The sequence below is a fragment of the Psittacula echo genome (assembly GCF_963264785.1).
Source record: "Psittacula echo genome assembly, chromosome: 7".
In the NCBI taxonomy this organism is placed as follows: domain Eukaryota; kingdom Metazoa; phylum Chordata; class Aves; order Psittaciformes; family Psittacidae; genus Psittacula; species Psittacula echo.
In genome coordinates, this window is record NC_137740.1 from 13,456,700 (window position 1) to 13,472,724 (window position 16,025).

At 40.6% G+C, this 16,025-nt stretch overlaps 1 protein-coding gene across 1 annotated transcript in view; it reads left to right on the forward strand.

Moving 5' to 3' along the window:
• Positions 1-473: 473 nt before the first annotated feature.
• The window catches only part of ST6GALNAC5 (ST6 N-acetylgalactosaminide alpha-2,6-sialyltransferase 5), a gene marked incomplete at both ends in the record, with an annotated part of 71,793 nt that continues 56,241 nt past the window's right edge, over positions 474-16,025 (forward strand). The window contains 2 exons of the mRNA XM_080623362.1: positions 474-539; positions 1,140-1,361. Coding sequence (XP_080479488.1) covers positions 474-539; positions 1,140-1,361 — 288 coding nt within the window. The remainder of the gene's footprint in view (positions 540-1,139; positions 1,362-16,025) is intronic.

Genomic DNA, 16,025 nt, shown 5'->3' on the forward strand with positions numbered 1-16,025 from the left:
TGCCTGAACGCCGCCAGCCTTGGGAGACCCAGCTGGCGGCGAGAGAGCGACGAATTCTCTGGCAGGGAAAAATACAAAGAACACCATGTGAGGGTCGTGCCCCGGTGCTACCAGCAGGACAGAAGCCTGGGCCAAGGGAGGGAGCCCCTGCGCCGACCCTGCCCGCTCGCCCGACGCCCACCGCGGGCCGGAGGGACGGTGCCGCGCGGTACCTGCCGCGGCCATCCCGGCTGCTTGCCAACCCCCATCCCCGCCCGGGGCTCGCCGGCGGAGCGGGAGGCAGAAGTTAACTTCCACCGGCCGTGGAGCCGCCGCTGCGCCGGCAGGAGGAGGCGGAGGAGGGGGCGGAGGCAGGCGGGGCAGCTGAGGACCCGGCTCTGGCAGGCTCCGAGGGTCCGGCCGGGTGTAATTCCCCCGTAATCCCCACCACGGCGGCGCTTCCCTGGCCGAGCCATGTCTGCGGCTTCCCCGCCATGCCGAGCCTAGCGGGGAGCGGGAGGACTGGCGACCGGGAGGCGCACAAAATGAAGACCCTGATGGTAAGTGCATTGTTGGCACTGCTCATCCCGGCTCCGGCGGCGGGGAGGAGCGGCGCCGCGCGGGGCTGCCCCGGGCCCCCTGCACACGCTCCAGCGTCCTCTGGGCTGCAGCCTCACGGCGCTCCGGGATCGCGCAAAGGAGAACGGAACCCCAGCGGCGGCGGCGGCGAAGAACTTTCCGCTTGCTTTCTTTTATTCGTGTTGCTCGCTGTTTGGGGGTTTTGTGTGTGTGTGCGTTTTAAGGAGCGGATAGAAAACCGATATGCTTAAAGGATGAGGTTGGAGGTAGCTGCGCGGGGTGTGTGTGGGAGAAGCGCTACAATCCCCAACACTCGTTAGAATGCGGGAATGAGATGCCCGACGGGAGACGGCTGCATGGGAATGAGGGGCGCGGGGGAGCTGGGCACACGGAGGGGCGAAGAGGCGAGGAAGCAGGGGTGGGCAGGGGGCAGGAGCAGGAACGAGAATGTTCCCCGGTTCTCTCCTCGCACTTTGCCGGATCTCCGGTGGCGTGAAACTTGCGGGCGGCGGTGCGCGGTGAGCGGGGTTGAGTCTGCGGCGGGTGGACCCCGCTGAGCTGCCTCTCTCTGTCCCCCGCAGCGCCACGGGCTGGCCGTCTGCTTGGCGCTTACCACCATGTGCACCAGCTTGTTGCTCATGTACGGCGGTATCGGCGGCGGCGGGGATCGCCCGGAGCCGCGGCGGAGGCAGCAGCAGGTGGCGGCGGTGCCCAGTCGCCCGCCGGGACGCGGCCAGCACCATCCGGCGCTCCCCGTCGGGGCAGGCCTCCTGGAGGGCTACATCAGCGTCCTGGAGCATAAGGTGAGCCTCGGCCGTGCGGCTGCCCTGTCCTCCCAAGGGGGAACCTGCCCCGTACCTGCAGGGCTCTCTTTCCTGCCCCCCGGCTAACCGCCCAGAGATCGCGTTGGCTTGGCAGCCTTGCTGTCAGGGCTGGCTCCTGCACCTGCTGTTGCTGCTGGCCCTGTGTGCATGGATTAACGGGGTCAGGACCCGGTGTCCAGCCTGCTGTTAGGCCTATGTGGAGTGTTGGTCATCTCCTCCCTTGGCCTGTAGAAGATAGAGGGTGAAGTGTTTTGTTTCTAGTGATGAATGCTAGAGGTACGCTACAAATGTATGTTTATGATGGTGTTAGGAAGGGTTAAAGAAGGAAGTTTAGTTGCTGGAAGGAAAAGTCAGTAGGTAGGTGTTTTATTCTTAGCTCATTTTGTCTTGGGAAACCAAGAGAACTGTATCTCCCGCACAAACGACCTTTTCATCCTTCCCCTGGGAAGCAGAAGTTGTCAGCCATAGTCGCCATTCTAGAAACTGGGGGCATCTCTTTAATGGTGAACAGAATGGTGTCCCTCCCCTTGACACAGGAATTAAGAGGCTGGATTGTCAGACACTAATACCCGTTTACCAGAGATAGGCAGCCTAAGCTTTGATATCTCACAGGAGACATAATGAGATAAAGTGAGCAAGGTGGCACATCCATGCTGAAGAGATACTTCAGTTTCAGTAATTTTCTCAGAAGGCAGATTCCTCTACTTCTTGTGCTGTGCTCAGTTTGCTGCCCTTACCTGGAAACTCCAAGGATCCCCTCTGCCAAAACCCCAGATAATATTTAGTACACACACTTCTTGCAGTAAAAGTCTACTGTAAAAAATAAGCACAGGAAGTGAGGATTCTCAACTTTATGTTTTCACATCCAGACTGACATCTTTCTGAAAAATATGTTTGTCAAACAAGTTACTGGGCTCAGTTTAGAGGCACTGTGTGAAGACTAGTGACTTTGATGTACAGAGCTTTTTATTGTTCCTTCTGGCTTCACTTTCTATGCAAGAGTTATCTGTAGGGCTCTTAACACAGAAAAATAGCTCATGATGGTCCCTTGTAGGCTTTATTTGTTTTCTTACATGATTCTTCTAGAAATCCTCAAGCGTAATGTCTGTGTAGAAAAAGCAAGTTTGGCCATGCGGCTTACTACTGTGTTGAAGTGTTCTCTCATCATTCTTTTGTTCTTCTTGAACATGACTGTAGTGCTGAGGTGTAGATATATATATGCACTTTTTTCTTTTATTATGTTTTTTTTTAAGCAGTAATAATTGAAAAGGCATCTGTGGGAGTTTTTTAAGTTGTATATGTGAATAGCCCCTCTGACACCATAACCCCTTACATTGATTTCTGCTGACTCCTGAACACCCCTCATTAATAGAACATATATAAAATCATTATTCTGTGTTTACTATTTTCCAGAGTAATTTTAATGTTTCCCTGTGTTTTGGAGAAAGATAATACTCTTTTTTAATATATTATAATATGGCTCAAGCCCCACAGATACTGCATTTCTGAATTTCATTTAATGTAGCTCATGCCTCACAGTAATACTCTGCTGAAGGTTTAATAAGTTTTCCACGTAACTTCTGTGGGTCAGAAAGATTGTGCAGTCCCTGCTGTGTTCCCAGCTTGCTTTTTATTTTAATGCACATGAGATCATGCAGAGAGCTGTGCCACTGTGGTCTACAGGGGAGTGAGGACACTGTATTACCATAAGGAGATGGAGAGAAGAGCTTTGACTCTTAATAGTGTATTTGTTTTAGTAATTTAACAGACCTGTATATTTAACGTGGATTTACAATCCCAGAATACATAGGTTTCCTGCAGAAATAAAATTGGAGAATGCAATATAATCACAGACATTAAAGGCTTGAAAAAGAAGGATACAGGATTGGTGATGATGATAAGAGGGAGAGAGATTGCAAGAACTGAGAAATGGTGAAATATTTTCAGAGAGCATGGATTTTTTTTGGGTGGAACAGCGGAGAATACAGAGAAAACAGCTTGAACGGCAAACAGCATTAAAGTCCATCCCAAAGTGGGAGAAAATGAAGGAATTGAGGAGGTTTTAAGGACTATTAGGAGAGTGGCAAGAAGAGAGCAAGATAAAATTCTGTAGCTGTTAGAAGGAGGTGATACTTGAAGGAACAGGGAGGCCTGGAGGGAGTTGACAAGTACCTGTTGTATGAGGACAATGGGCTGGGAAGGGTAAGGGAGGAATGACTTCAGTAATGGTGCATGTTTTTCTGATGGCACAGGGGTGTCAGCTTGAAATGACAACGGATGGGAGATTTTCACAATACAACTTCCTTAATTTCCCACATAGAATCTTGGGATTATTTGTCAGGTTGAATGACCTGAAGCTGAATGACCATTATACTAAATTCATCCTTGGAATGTGTTCATGCATGAATGACAGTTATGGGAGATTAATGCCTAGATCATTCAGATCTAGGAGCTGAAACAGGTTCTTGACTTCAGGAAGACTTTGTTTCTGGATCCCATAGTTTGCTTTAATGGGAAGATGTGTCATATTTTTGATGGTATACCCATTCTGATGTATTTAATGTGAGTAAGCATGCACATATATGTAAAAGCTATTTGATAAGTACTGATGTTATTATAAATCCATAATTAAAATATGAGTATTGACACAGGAACTGTCATAAGGTAGTATAAACATTTCAGGGATAGAATTTGACAGTTGTCTACTTTGTGAGTTACTATATATTACAAATTTCTGTCACTGTGAACAGTACAGCTCATTTAGTAGCGCTGGGTAATCATATATGGAGACTGTTTGCCAGAAAATCAAGGCGCTTAGTAAAGTACCAATGATTTTGAAATAGATCCTGCAGTATTGTAATTACCAATAATTTTCCTCCTTTTATTGTATATTCAGTAAGAATTGTAGTTTCTCATTCATCCTGTCAAGATAAACAGGCAGTTTCTGAAAATACAGCCAAAATACATAATATTCTTTTTACTGTGTTGAGTAGTCTTTTTGCTGTAGTCTTTTGTCATTTGGTCAGATTTGTGTTGTTTTGTTTCTTAGTGCTTTGCCTTCGTGGTTTCTGCAAGCCCAGTTTTTCCCAAGTCAAGCAGCAGAGATCAGAACCCGTGTTCTCAGCTTTAGCAGCCTTGTGCAGTTTAGCAGTGCAAACTTTGTTCTTGTTGAGCTGAACTCTTAAACCAAGAAAATTCAGAAATGCAGTCAATTCAGAGATTGGTTCTTGGCATTTTGCCTCTGCATGTCCCAGAGCAACAGCAGTCATTGTTGGTGGATGTTTGAAATGAATGAATAACATCTCTTTTTGTTCCCAATAGCCAGATGTTTATATCCTACAAACTCCCACATCTGGAACAGAAAACATGGATTGCTGATGGTTACTATTGAAAGGTCAAGGATTGAAATGGAGAAGTAGCAGCTACCCTGTTCAAGGAGCTGTTGCTTCTCACAGATGCATATTGGCAGAGTGTAGCACTGCTTAGTTATTGCAGCTGTTCAGCAATTAGAAAGGACAGGAGTCCCAGGCTGTCAAACTAACATCTTTCATGAGTTCTTTGACTGTAATCCTGAAATTAAAGAGGTTTTGTCACTGGCATGGAGGGAGGCAGAATTATGCTCTTCCATGCAGCGGCATGGGGATAAGACTTTCTGTTGATTTATCATAGTGCTAGCAAGAAATTACAATGCTAATATTTTTAAAGCAATTGCTGCATACAAATAAGAGAGTGTTAATGAAAGTAGGAAACCTAACACTCTTCCAGAACTTGCAAGAAATAAAATATTTAACTATTATATTACTATTCTGAAATGAATGGGAGAACATGTCTCTGGATAGTTAAAAAGCTTTCTACCCAGTATTGACTCAACAGTTGGTACTGTGAATAAAATATGAATTTGTCACATATGTAATTGAATAATATTTCAAGCCATCAAGGATTTTGTTTCTTAGAAAAGAAAAAAAACATATCAAAATCAATCTTGCAGACAAAATCTATGATTTATTAGAACCACATTTAAATACCTTGAGAGCACTGAGATCAATGTGATAATTTAAGTGATCGCAATGATTTCTTTATGCTAATGTAAATTAGCATATGCAAAGAAATCTTTGTGATCCCTTTAAATTAATGTAGATCAGAGAACAGTGTAGTTAATGAAGTGTTTGAGGAAGACTCATTCTGCAAATAGTGCTATAGCTCCTTAATCTCTGAGACACAGTAAGTTGTTCTGGCATGAAACTTTTTTTTTTTTCCAGGGTATTAAACTTTGTGCACGTAAAATAGCAGGTTGGATATCTCAACATTTTATATACTTTTTAATGAGTATTAGATATAAAGAGTTAGGAATTGGAATTTTTTACCTAAACAGTTAAAGCATTTACTGTTTTGGGCTGGGAGAGGTGGAGGGTGTCACTAAACCAACCTTCATAATGAACATATGTGGAGATGGGAAAGAATTAAATTACTTTGAGGGTTGTAGTGTCTTTCAAATGAATTTATCACAAAATCATAAGGGATCTTATGAAAAACCAGCTTGTCTTGCCTGAGGTGGGATCGAGCCCATTGAGTTGTAAACCGTGTACCATGATTTCATTGCGTGTTTCTATTTGCCTCTGAAATTGTTACCTCTTATATTATGCAATTATTTGATGGAGCTTTTATTATGTGAGAGATCCGCCAGGGGGAGTCTTTATTCTAGAATAACCTTGCTGGGGACACCTCTGTCTGCCCAAGATCCAGACGTGAGGTGAGTCCGGGAGGCCCCTGGTTCACCCTTTGGTTGGCTTCCTGGCTTTTTTAAGATCTATTTTATTATTGTTTTGAGGTACTGTAGTTACCTTTTATGCTGATAAGCTGCAGGTTTATTGAACCCCTTCATAATGTTGACAGCTTAAGAAAAGAATTAAAACCACGAGAGTCAGAGAATGTAACTGAATATCCACACACAGGGTAGGGACAGTTGTTTTACCAGGTTTACCCAACATTTGAATAATAACTACCTTATGCTTTGTATTTTCTTACTTTTGAGCTACTGCAGTAGTGTGTTTTTTCAGCCTAACAAATCATAGTACTGGATTAATTCTTTTTGGTGACTGTTGTCCAAAGTCTTTAGCAGCGTCTGTGTGCTAGATGATACTACCTAGTGTGCAATACAGAGTGCACAACAGTGACAGGAAATGATGGTACGTTTTACTGCTTTCCAGGTTGCTTGACACCTCTGCAAAGAACCAGTAGTCCTAGCCTAAAACTGTTCCTACTTAAAGTATTTTCAAATGTGCACATAAAGATATCAGTTAGCTGTGCAGCTTATGCATTTATTTTATGAAAAAGTCCATATTCTGTAGTTGGACAAAAATATTTTTTTTGGTAGAATTCTGACTCCGGTGTCTGCTTGAGAGAGAACACAAATGTGCTATCAAGGGAATAAAACCAAGTAATATTTCACAGTTATCATTATTCTAAAACAAGTGCCATTAGATATGAAATCCAACTAGTGGAGATAGTGACTCCAGGCACGGGTCAGGGCCTGTTGTTTAAAATAATTGTCTAAAAGGAACACAGGTACAATTAAATATCCAGATGTCCCTGAAAATGGAAAGATGTTTGACTTGTATATAATGTGTGGTGTTATTATTTTAATTCTTTAATGTGATGCATAAAAACCTACCCAACCACGTACTAGCTGTGTTCTGATCATTTCCTGGTTATCGAGAAGATAAAGGAGAGTAAATAATAATTGTTATACTGAAAACAGAGAAAGTATTGGAGTTTATATCAGGTGAAGATCTTGCCCCATGTAATTTGTGACATCGTGTGATGTAGCTTTATTCTTTCACAGAAGTTGAACCAAACATTATTTCAGAGACTGTATCACAAAATCTTTATGATTGATTTCAGTCCAAACGTAAATAGGAGGTAGATGGTCAGGTCAAGACAGTTAATGCAGAATCATGTTTTAATTTTATCACATTTCTAAAAAGTCACATCTCACAGCAGTGCCTGATACCAAAAATTGGTCATAGCATTATCTTGGGTTTACAACTGACTAAGACGAATTTCTTTTATTTTCCTTCATAAAAGAAAAATTGCAGAAGCATGAAGATGCTCTTATTTATTTTGTGCTTCTGTTTTTTGTTTGATTCTGGATTATAGCCTCTATCCTGAATCATGAAAAGTGACAAATGAGTAAATACCCACTTTCCTGGTTTATGAATATCTTATGCCTCATATTTTAATAAGTGGGTGCTGTCCATTTCCCTTGTCTGCTTCCCTGTCTTCGTTAGTGAACATGCAGAATTCTTCATTTGATGTATATGCAAATACTTCCAGGCAGGGAATTGGCAACACTTTGTCTGCTAGTGAGATTTGCCTGTCTCTCATGCAAAACCCCTGGATTGTTTTTCTTTTCATTTTCATCATTAGTTTCAGTGACCACATTTGAGCACCTAGTGACCATGAGCACCTAGTACGTGCTGAAATATGTTATATTTGATAACCATTTAAAGTTACTGTATTGTGCACTTTTTTCAGAGTCTCTCACTGTGAGCATTTTAGGCTATTTTCATCTTCCTGTGAAGACAAAGTGTTCTTTTGAAGGGTTTTAATCCTTAGTGGAAGCAAGTCTGAACTAAATGAGATTTTCAATGACAGGAAATGTAATTTTTGTTCACAGCTGATGGATATCTCTCAATAGAGTTCCTTAAGTTCTCCCTTTCTGCTTGTCCTGGGGCGTAAGTGTATATTGAGTGTCATCCTAACTATGTGATATCCTCAGAACAGTAGACTGCAGGTAGTTTCCTTTTTCCCAGTGACCTTCCTTACTATTTTAACCTGTATTACTAGGTAGTGCTCTGTATGCACAACCTTGCTGCTGAGGTGGCATTGAGAGGAAGAACTGGGTGTATTAATTGAACTTCTAATTAGGGCAATTATGATCAAATGAGCAGTTGTTTGGTGCCTATGTAAGCAGATGTGACAGCACAAAAGCTACCTTGAAGGTGAGGTGAAGCATTATGATGTTTCACCTCACTCTGTTTCACCTCATCCCTTAGCAGTCTCCATTAGTCATCACTCTTTTTTGCTCTAACAGTTAAAGCTTAAAGGGTTAAAAGCAGCTTAGTTACTGAAGTTTTCAGTCAGCTGGAAAAGCAAATATTTTCCAGTTCAGAAACTGCTATTAGCTGTTCTCCATTGTCATTCTGAATATATCCAAATACAGTTAAGTGTCACATTGGAAGTGAGGGGACAGGTCAAAGCTGAAGCCTTCTGTCTTCAGAGAGTCTTTTTGCAACAGAAGTGCAAAATACAAATGGAGAAGTGGAGCTCTGGGGTACCCCGGATGGTGTTACATGAAAGACATGACAGGTGCTGAGGAACATGTATACATTCCTATACAGAATATACCACATTTGAACAGAGGTTAGGCACATCTGGTAATACTGTTAGTGCCTGGAATGTATTCAGAGAGATATACAGCATAAGAGCAGCAAAATGTGTATATTAAGTGCCATAATGAATACTAGGTTCTTGTGGAACTCAAGCTTGTAAGAATACTTCAGAATAATATTGGGTTCTTTAAAATACTAGAGTATTTTTTTCACGATGACAGTGAACTCTTGCAGAATGTTCATTGTCAAATCAAAGGGAACAGTAATGGGTTTATATGGGATACAGGCCACATAGATCAGATTTTCTTAATTCAGATTTAATCTGGACTGTTGTAAGTAACATAGAACAAGAATATATAAATATGTACTTCATAATTGAATACACGTTGTTAAGAATTTGTTGCAGCTGTAGAAAAAAATTCCATTACAGAATGGATGGCTTAGTAAGAAATAATGTGGAAAAGAAGAGGTGGTTTCTCAGTAAACAGTCAATATGTTTGGAATATGTGGGTTTTGTTTTGTAAATGTTATATTTTGATTTTAGTGTGTTATTAGCATCCTCAGGTACTGGCATGATGTTAATATTGCTGAAATAAAATATTCTGTAAATTTTATACTGTTGGACAATATTAAATTAGAATGTATCTTGCCCTCAGCTATAGCAGGTCATAAAAGTAAATGTAATAACACTCAGCAGAGCATCAGTCTAAGAGTTATGTCTAAGGAAAAGAAAAATTCAATGGCGCAAGTTTGTGTAAATGTATATCTGTCTAGAGCTTTGTGCACAGGAAGGTTAAAGGACTGTTGTTCTGCTTAAGAAATGGCTTGCTGAGAAATAGACTTATGGAGACTGCATTCATCACCAAGTACATGCTACTTACCAGGTTGCCTGCATGAGGTTTAAACCTTTTCTGACAGTTTGAGAAACCAGGCTGAGTTTTGTAGATAGTGGTGTGGGTTACATTCAGGCCCATTTCCTTTTAAACTTTCTCACCTGCATTGCATTCTCTGTGGGTAGACATTTTTATTCAGTTTCAATGAAATTCACCCTTGTGACTTGTATGAAACATAAGCATCTCAGGAAACAGGTAATCAAGGCAACTGACACAAGGGTAGCACGTGGTTATGGGCCAATAAAGTGTGATGGAGAGATCCCAAAGCTAGTGAAGGTTGGGTCAATAAGCCGACATGGTGTAGTTTGGGACAGGCTTGTTAGCTTGAGTTGCACAGTATTAAGTGCACAATAGTCACACTGTATCTGAGCAAGTAAATCCTGACCTTTTCAGGTAAGTTTCTTCGAGGACTGGCTGGCTCTGCTTTGTGCTTTCAGGAGCAAGATAGGCTGAAGCTAAATGGGGTGCCAAGAGAATAGTGGTACAGATATGCTCAAAACATTTCTGAGCGATTCTCAAGTGCAGTGTCAGGGACTGAAAACAGCATTTGACATACTAGCTGTTCTTTAACTTCAGCTAGCCAAACTATATACGCCTTGTATTTGCAGAGATTAAGCATTTGGCCACAGCAAAGATATGTTTAGAAAACATTGTGGTTTCCAAGACTTGTCCATAGTCTTCATGAGAAAGCTTTTGGCCAAATGCCCGGAAGCAGTGCTCTCCAAACCTTATCCTCAGTCTTTATGCAGAGAGCAGAGGCTCACAGCGAGTGTGTGCTGTTGTACCACCTGTGCTGTCCCTTCCCTGCCTCCTCTCTAGCTTTCAGTTTGGCATCTTAGGGTCAGTCCTTCAGACACTTGGCTAAATTTCATCCCTGGAGATCAGGATAATGACACGTGCTCCTAAATTTTGTTACTGTCCATTTTATTCTTAATGCTACTGTAAAAGGGTAAGTTTTACACATCTTGGCATATTAGTTGACTCTAAAATAGGAACATAAAACCTCACCATACAGCCAGTGGTCTCAGTGCAGCTGCCAGAGTGATGCAGAGTTAATACTGCCTGTCCTTCCTCAGCTGATCTGGTTGTGCCTGGATAATTGTAGGTGGGCTCTTGTTTTTTAAAAACAAAACATAGCAAAACACTTTTTTATTTAGATAATTTCTTCCTTAACACTTGTATTCTATAAAATGCTCATTATTGATGTTATTGATGACTCTGCAAAATACATTTTAAAAATTAAAAACCTGTGGCAAAGTCACAGCTGTTTCCATTTGTTCATCTACTTATGTATTCTCTTTGTAATGCTGCTCTGGATTTCTTCCTGTTTTTAACAGTGATTCATGAGCCTTACAAAGACTGAGACAGTTTGTTATAATATTGCTCACATTAGCCATGAGAACTACCTCGGACATGAATGGGACCATACATAATAACTAGCACTTCACTGAGGGTTTCCCCCTCTTGCTGAGTGCCAGCTGACATGATGTCTAAGCATATGGCTGTGTGGGATTTTGCCAGCAGACAAGAGTGTGCTCTGCCCTCCCTTTGAGCTGGTTGGAGATGCACCGGCTCTGCTCTGGCAGCTGAGTAGCTGCAGTTAGCATGTTGCTAAGCCAGAACTAATAAGCTTGACTGAGAGGCAGGGTTTATTATCTTGGGCTCAGCAGTGTATTTGGTGCAGTTATGTAGCTTACACCATAGAGCTTCTCTGCATACTGCTATCTCAGTGCACAGGCAGAGTTTGCTTGTGGTTGGTTGTATGGAACTTGGTCAGTATTTGCTTGCATCTCTGTGTGAAAACCTGCTAGTCCATATCTGAATGGTTTCCTAATCCTGCTCCAGAGGAGTGTTTTCAGTCCTCTGCCACACCACCAAGAATTTCCCATCAAATACAATTGAGAAATATAACTACAACTTCCAGATTTATTGTAGAATTGCCCACTTCTCTGTGTTCAGTCAGAAGTTCTACTTAACCTGCCTCAGAGTACTCTTGTTGCTTAAATTTTGGTCATTAGATTGCCACCAGTTTAGTGCACTTAACAAAAGAGACTATTTTTCAGCATTTCTTTTTTGTAGAGCAGCCTATATGATAGATGATGTTGTGGATCATCTTTCAGAGTTTGAAATGAGACCCTAAATTAAGTTCACAGAGCATGATTTAGATGACTAACTAAATCATGCTACTTAGATGACTAAGTCACCATTTATGATGAAATTGGCTCTTTTCACTGGGCATGTACTTATCAAAGAAAAGATTTTAATTGCTTTATAAAATCATGAAGTTAAGAGGGTTTTTTGCTTGTAACATGGCTATTTCTATAGACTGGTTATTTCACTTGCAATGTTTGTGTTTTCATTTATGCTTTCTGGTATTCTTACCATGTATATTTCCTGCATATTTCTTTGGAAATGTTGAGGATTGTATCTTAATTTCAGTCAACAAAGAATTTTTGCTGATAGGATATTTAGTAATAGCTTCACTAACGTAAGACTGCTGAGCCTTAATGTTACTCTTTCTGTATGTAATTACCATAGATTTAATTTTAATTTATTTTTTAATTTTTATGAATAGCCAAAAGCTCTACTTTTTTACAAGTAGAATCAAAACTAGGGCTAAATTCTTCACTTTTGCTGTATCTGCTTTATGTCTCAGTAGCAGTGCAGGGCAGCAATGAACCTAGTTATAGGTCTGCTGAATATTCATTCTCAGGAGTAGTGTTGATGTATCCCTGATAGTTTAAGGGCATAAATGAGGTACTTCGTGCAGCTGGTAGATGTAGAGGAGGGATATCAGGGCCAGGAGGGTATCTCTGGTATTAATGTGTCTGATTTCTACAGCACAGTGATCCCTTTTGATCTGCAGCAATTTCTGCGATACAGAACAGCTTTCGGGATATATTTAATTATGCCTGTGGACATTTTGGCCTGGAAAGTGAAATGAAGCTTTAGAATCCTCTTTCACTCTCAGCTGTGCTGATCTGAAACTTTGCTCGGCTTGATACCCACCTTTAAGTGTAGGGATCATGTTTCTGCTCTCATGAAAGATGCTGAATGTGCAGCATCTTGGGCTTCAGTAGAAGGTGCAGATGCTCTGTCTTTGTGTCAGAGCTGTCACTGCTCTCAAGATGGAATAGCAACATATCCTATACATACGTATATGTGTAACCTGTAAGATCTTCAGATCAAAACTAGGTTTGAGACAATTCACAGGACCTGAAAACTTGTCTTTGGGGTTTCATATAGGTATGGAATACAGTGAAATGGCTGCGTTTGGAGCACCTTAAGAGTTTGTGTTAAAATCAGAGCCATTATGTTTTTATCAGTGCTCTCAGACACATACAGAATAAATGATTGATGATAACATGCATCAGCTTTATTAAGGTTTCTCAGAAATGATTTTTTATAATTATGCCGCTTCCTAGGGATATTTTTCAGTGTGTTATGAAGATGACATATCCTATTTGTAGAGCATACTGTGGAAAACCAAATCATTTTAACATGGCAATTAGTGTCCTAACATTTGAACTTTTGGGTATCATGCTTAATTTTATTGGTCTGTAGCCAGTAGAAAAAGAAGATTAATTTTACTTGAAATTGCAAGAGGTGATTTCAGCCACGTCATACTAAGTCTGAGGACCAATAGATTTGTAAGTTCTCAAGACTTTCTTAAAATGGAATGCATTGCTCACAGGAAGTGTATGAAAACCTTGTGACTGAATTAGAGGTAAACCCAGCTATAACAGAGCACTCTGGAAGCCAGTTTAGCTGAAATTGTAGTCCCATTGCCTCTTGATTGTGGATGATGAGGTTGCATCTGCTTGTCTATTTTTATTGGAATTGCTTTTCTGTGTAGCAGTCTGTGCACAGCAATGAGACTTTGAAATTCAAAATAAAGGTAATCTTAAGAAAAAAAAAAGTGAGCTTTCTAGTTTCTCTTTGTTTCCTTTGGAAAACAAATAGATCTGTCAATATTTTTTTTTCTGTTTCATATCCCGTACTTTACATCAGTAAAAGTACTGAAAATTGCATTACACTGTGTTTATTAAAGTTGTGCTGCTATGCAGTAATACACATAAGACATACTGCCTTAAGGATTAAGTTAAGCTCCTTTGTCAAGCCTGTTGGTGTGGCAGGACTGTTAATCTTTAACTGTCAGAGTCTGGTTAGATCCTTCTTTAGACTGGGGCCATGTCTAAGTGCAAAGAAATTAAAATGAATAAACTGTCCTAGTATTTATGCCTTATTTTTGCAGAGAGCAATCAATTAAAAAAAGAAGCTGTGTTATATATATTTGTATAAGAAGATTGCATTTCAAGCTCTTACTTAGCAGCGTTGGAATTTTATGTTTATGCTTGTGAAATACGAAGACAAAGTTGACAGAAGGTGTTCAAAATACTAAATTAATGAAAATAAAATGCGCAGTGGGTGACAGCCCATTGAAAGGAGAACAGGGGAATTTTGTGGACCTACATTTCCTAATTAAAAGTCCATAGAGTTGTCTACAGTATGTTCATGTTTTATTATATCAGTAATTATTCTTATGATTTCCTTTCAAATTACAACATTAAGTCACAAAAAAAGAAGTGTGCTGTAGTTGCAGCATATTTAGGCAAGGCAAGACTTGAAACAAAACTGTATGAAAAGAATGGTGAAGCTGGGAGGCAAAGTTAAATTCATTGTGGAAGATTAAAGCTAGTATTTTAGCCCCAACAGAGTATAAAACTGGTAGTAAGGAGCCACGGTATTATGCTATAGGTATCAAAGGTTTCCATTTCACTGTGGATGTCTGTACAATTTAATTAGTGTTGTCCTACCTAAAACTTCTGAAGATTAATTTTTAAATAATTATCTGATAATAGCCAACTAGTGCAATTAGTGCAAGTATTCATTCAAAGTGGCAACATAATCATACAATGAAATCTGCATTGTATGTTGAAGCAGTAGGTAAAATACGCTATATAGAAGCTTTTGAGTGTGGTAAATGCCTAAGATGTACTTTTCTAATCAGGCTGTATTTTTCTTGAAGTAGTCAGAAAAGAAGCCCTCAAGTAACAATTTCTTTTCCCATTCTCCTGCAAATATAGTTTCAAGTGTCTGTTTTTATATTTTACACACATATTACTTTCCCATTTTCTGAAACGAGATTCTTTCCCTCAACTCATTAAATAATAATACTTTATACTTACATATCGCCTTGCTTCTGAGGATCTCCAGGTGCCGTAGAAGCATTAAATGGAGACTCCTGCCTTAAAGTACAGGAGTATTAATTCCTCATGGGGGATAGTAAAACAAAAAAGTTCAAACCATATATTTGACCTTGAGTGCCCAACAATGAATTTCAGGTAAGAGTTTGAAAACTGAGGGGGTTCAGCTTCATGATAGGTGCACAAGCAGTCACTTGAGAGACCTGACATTCATGCGTGGCTTGGAAGTGCAATTTCAGACCTTGTTCTGTATAACATTGAAGATATATACAGTGGATTGGGAGGGTTATGCACCTCAGTAGGAGATATCTATTCTGCTGTGTAGACCTGCCTGTCAGAAAAATACTCAAGTTCTCTTGCAGTCCAGCTCTTCTGCTGGGACAGGATCATGGAGGATGGTTTAGCCCAGATAAAAGATAATGGAAGAGAATGTGATTTGTGGTCTTGAGTTCGGGATCTTACATGGAAAAGGTGTGTAAAACATTTGAGCTCCTGCTCCAGAAGCTGTTAAAGCACATACTTTGAGAAGCACATAAACTGGAGATTACAGCATTACCTGATAACTTTCCAAAGAGCTTTCTAATAGTTTTTACTGAACTGTGTAACTCCTTCAACTTCGTCATATATGAAGATGTTGGATGTCCTTTGAGGCTGCCGGACTTAACTCTGTCAGATCATAGCGAGACACACAGAAAGAGCAGTGCTTGAGCTCAGATTTAGATGGTGGCTGAACAAGGCTTTTGAGGACCACACAGCTGGTTTTGGCTTTCAGGCTCTGTCAGTGTCATTTACTATGTCTGAGACACTAAGAGCTTACTCTAAATGAGTACACAGGCACTTAAATAAATCACTTGTTTTTCAGAGCATGTTGAACCACACACATTTTGCACTAACTCTGGTGACTTAGGGCAGGTTAACTCTTTAAGCGTGGTATTTGATGTTTGCAGGAGGGCTGCAGTGTTTTGGGCTCTGATAAACTCTAATGGGGCTTGCAAATACAGGCACTGAACAGCATAAAGTGGGCACCCTTGAGTTGTTAGGGAAACTGTATTCATCATACTGGCACCAACTATTTACACAGAGTTCATTAATTGATAATACCTGAAAATATTTGGCATCTATTTTATATTGTGTTCAGTTGTGCATTTGCTA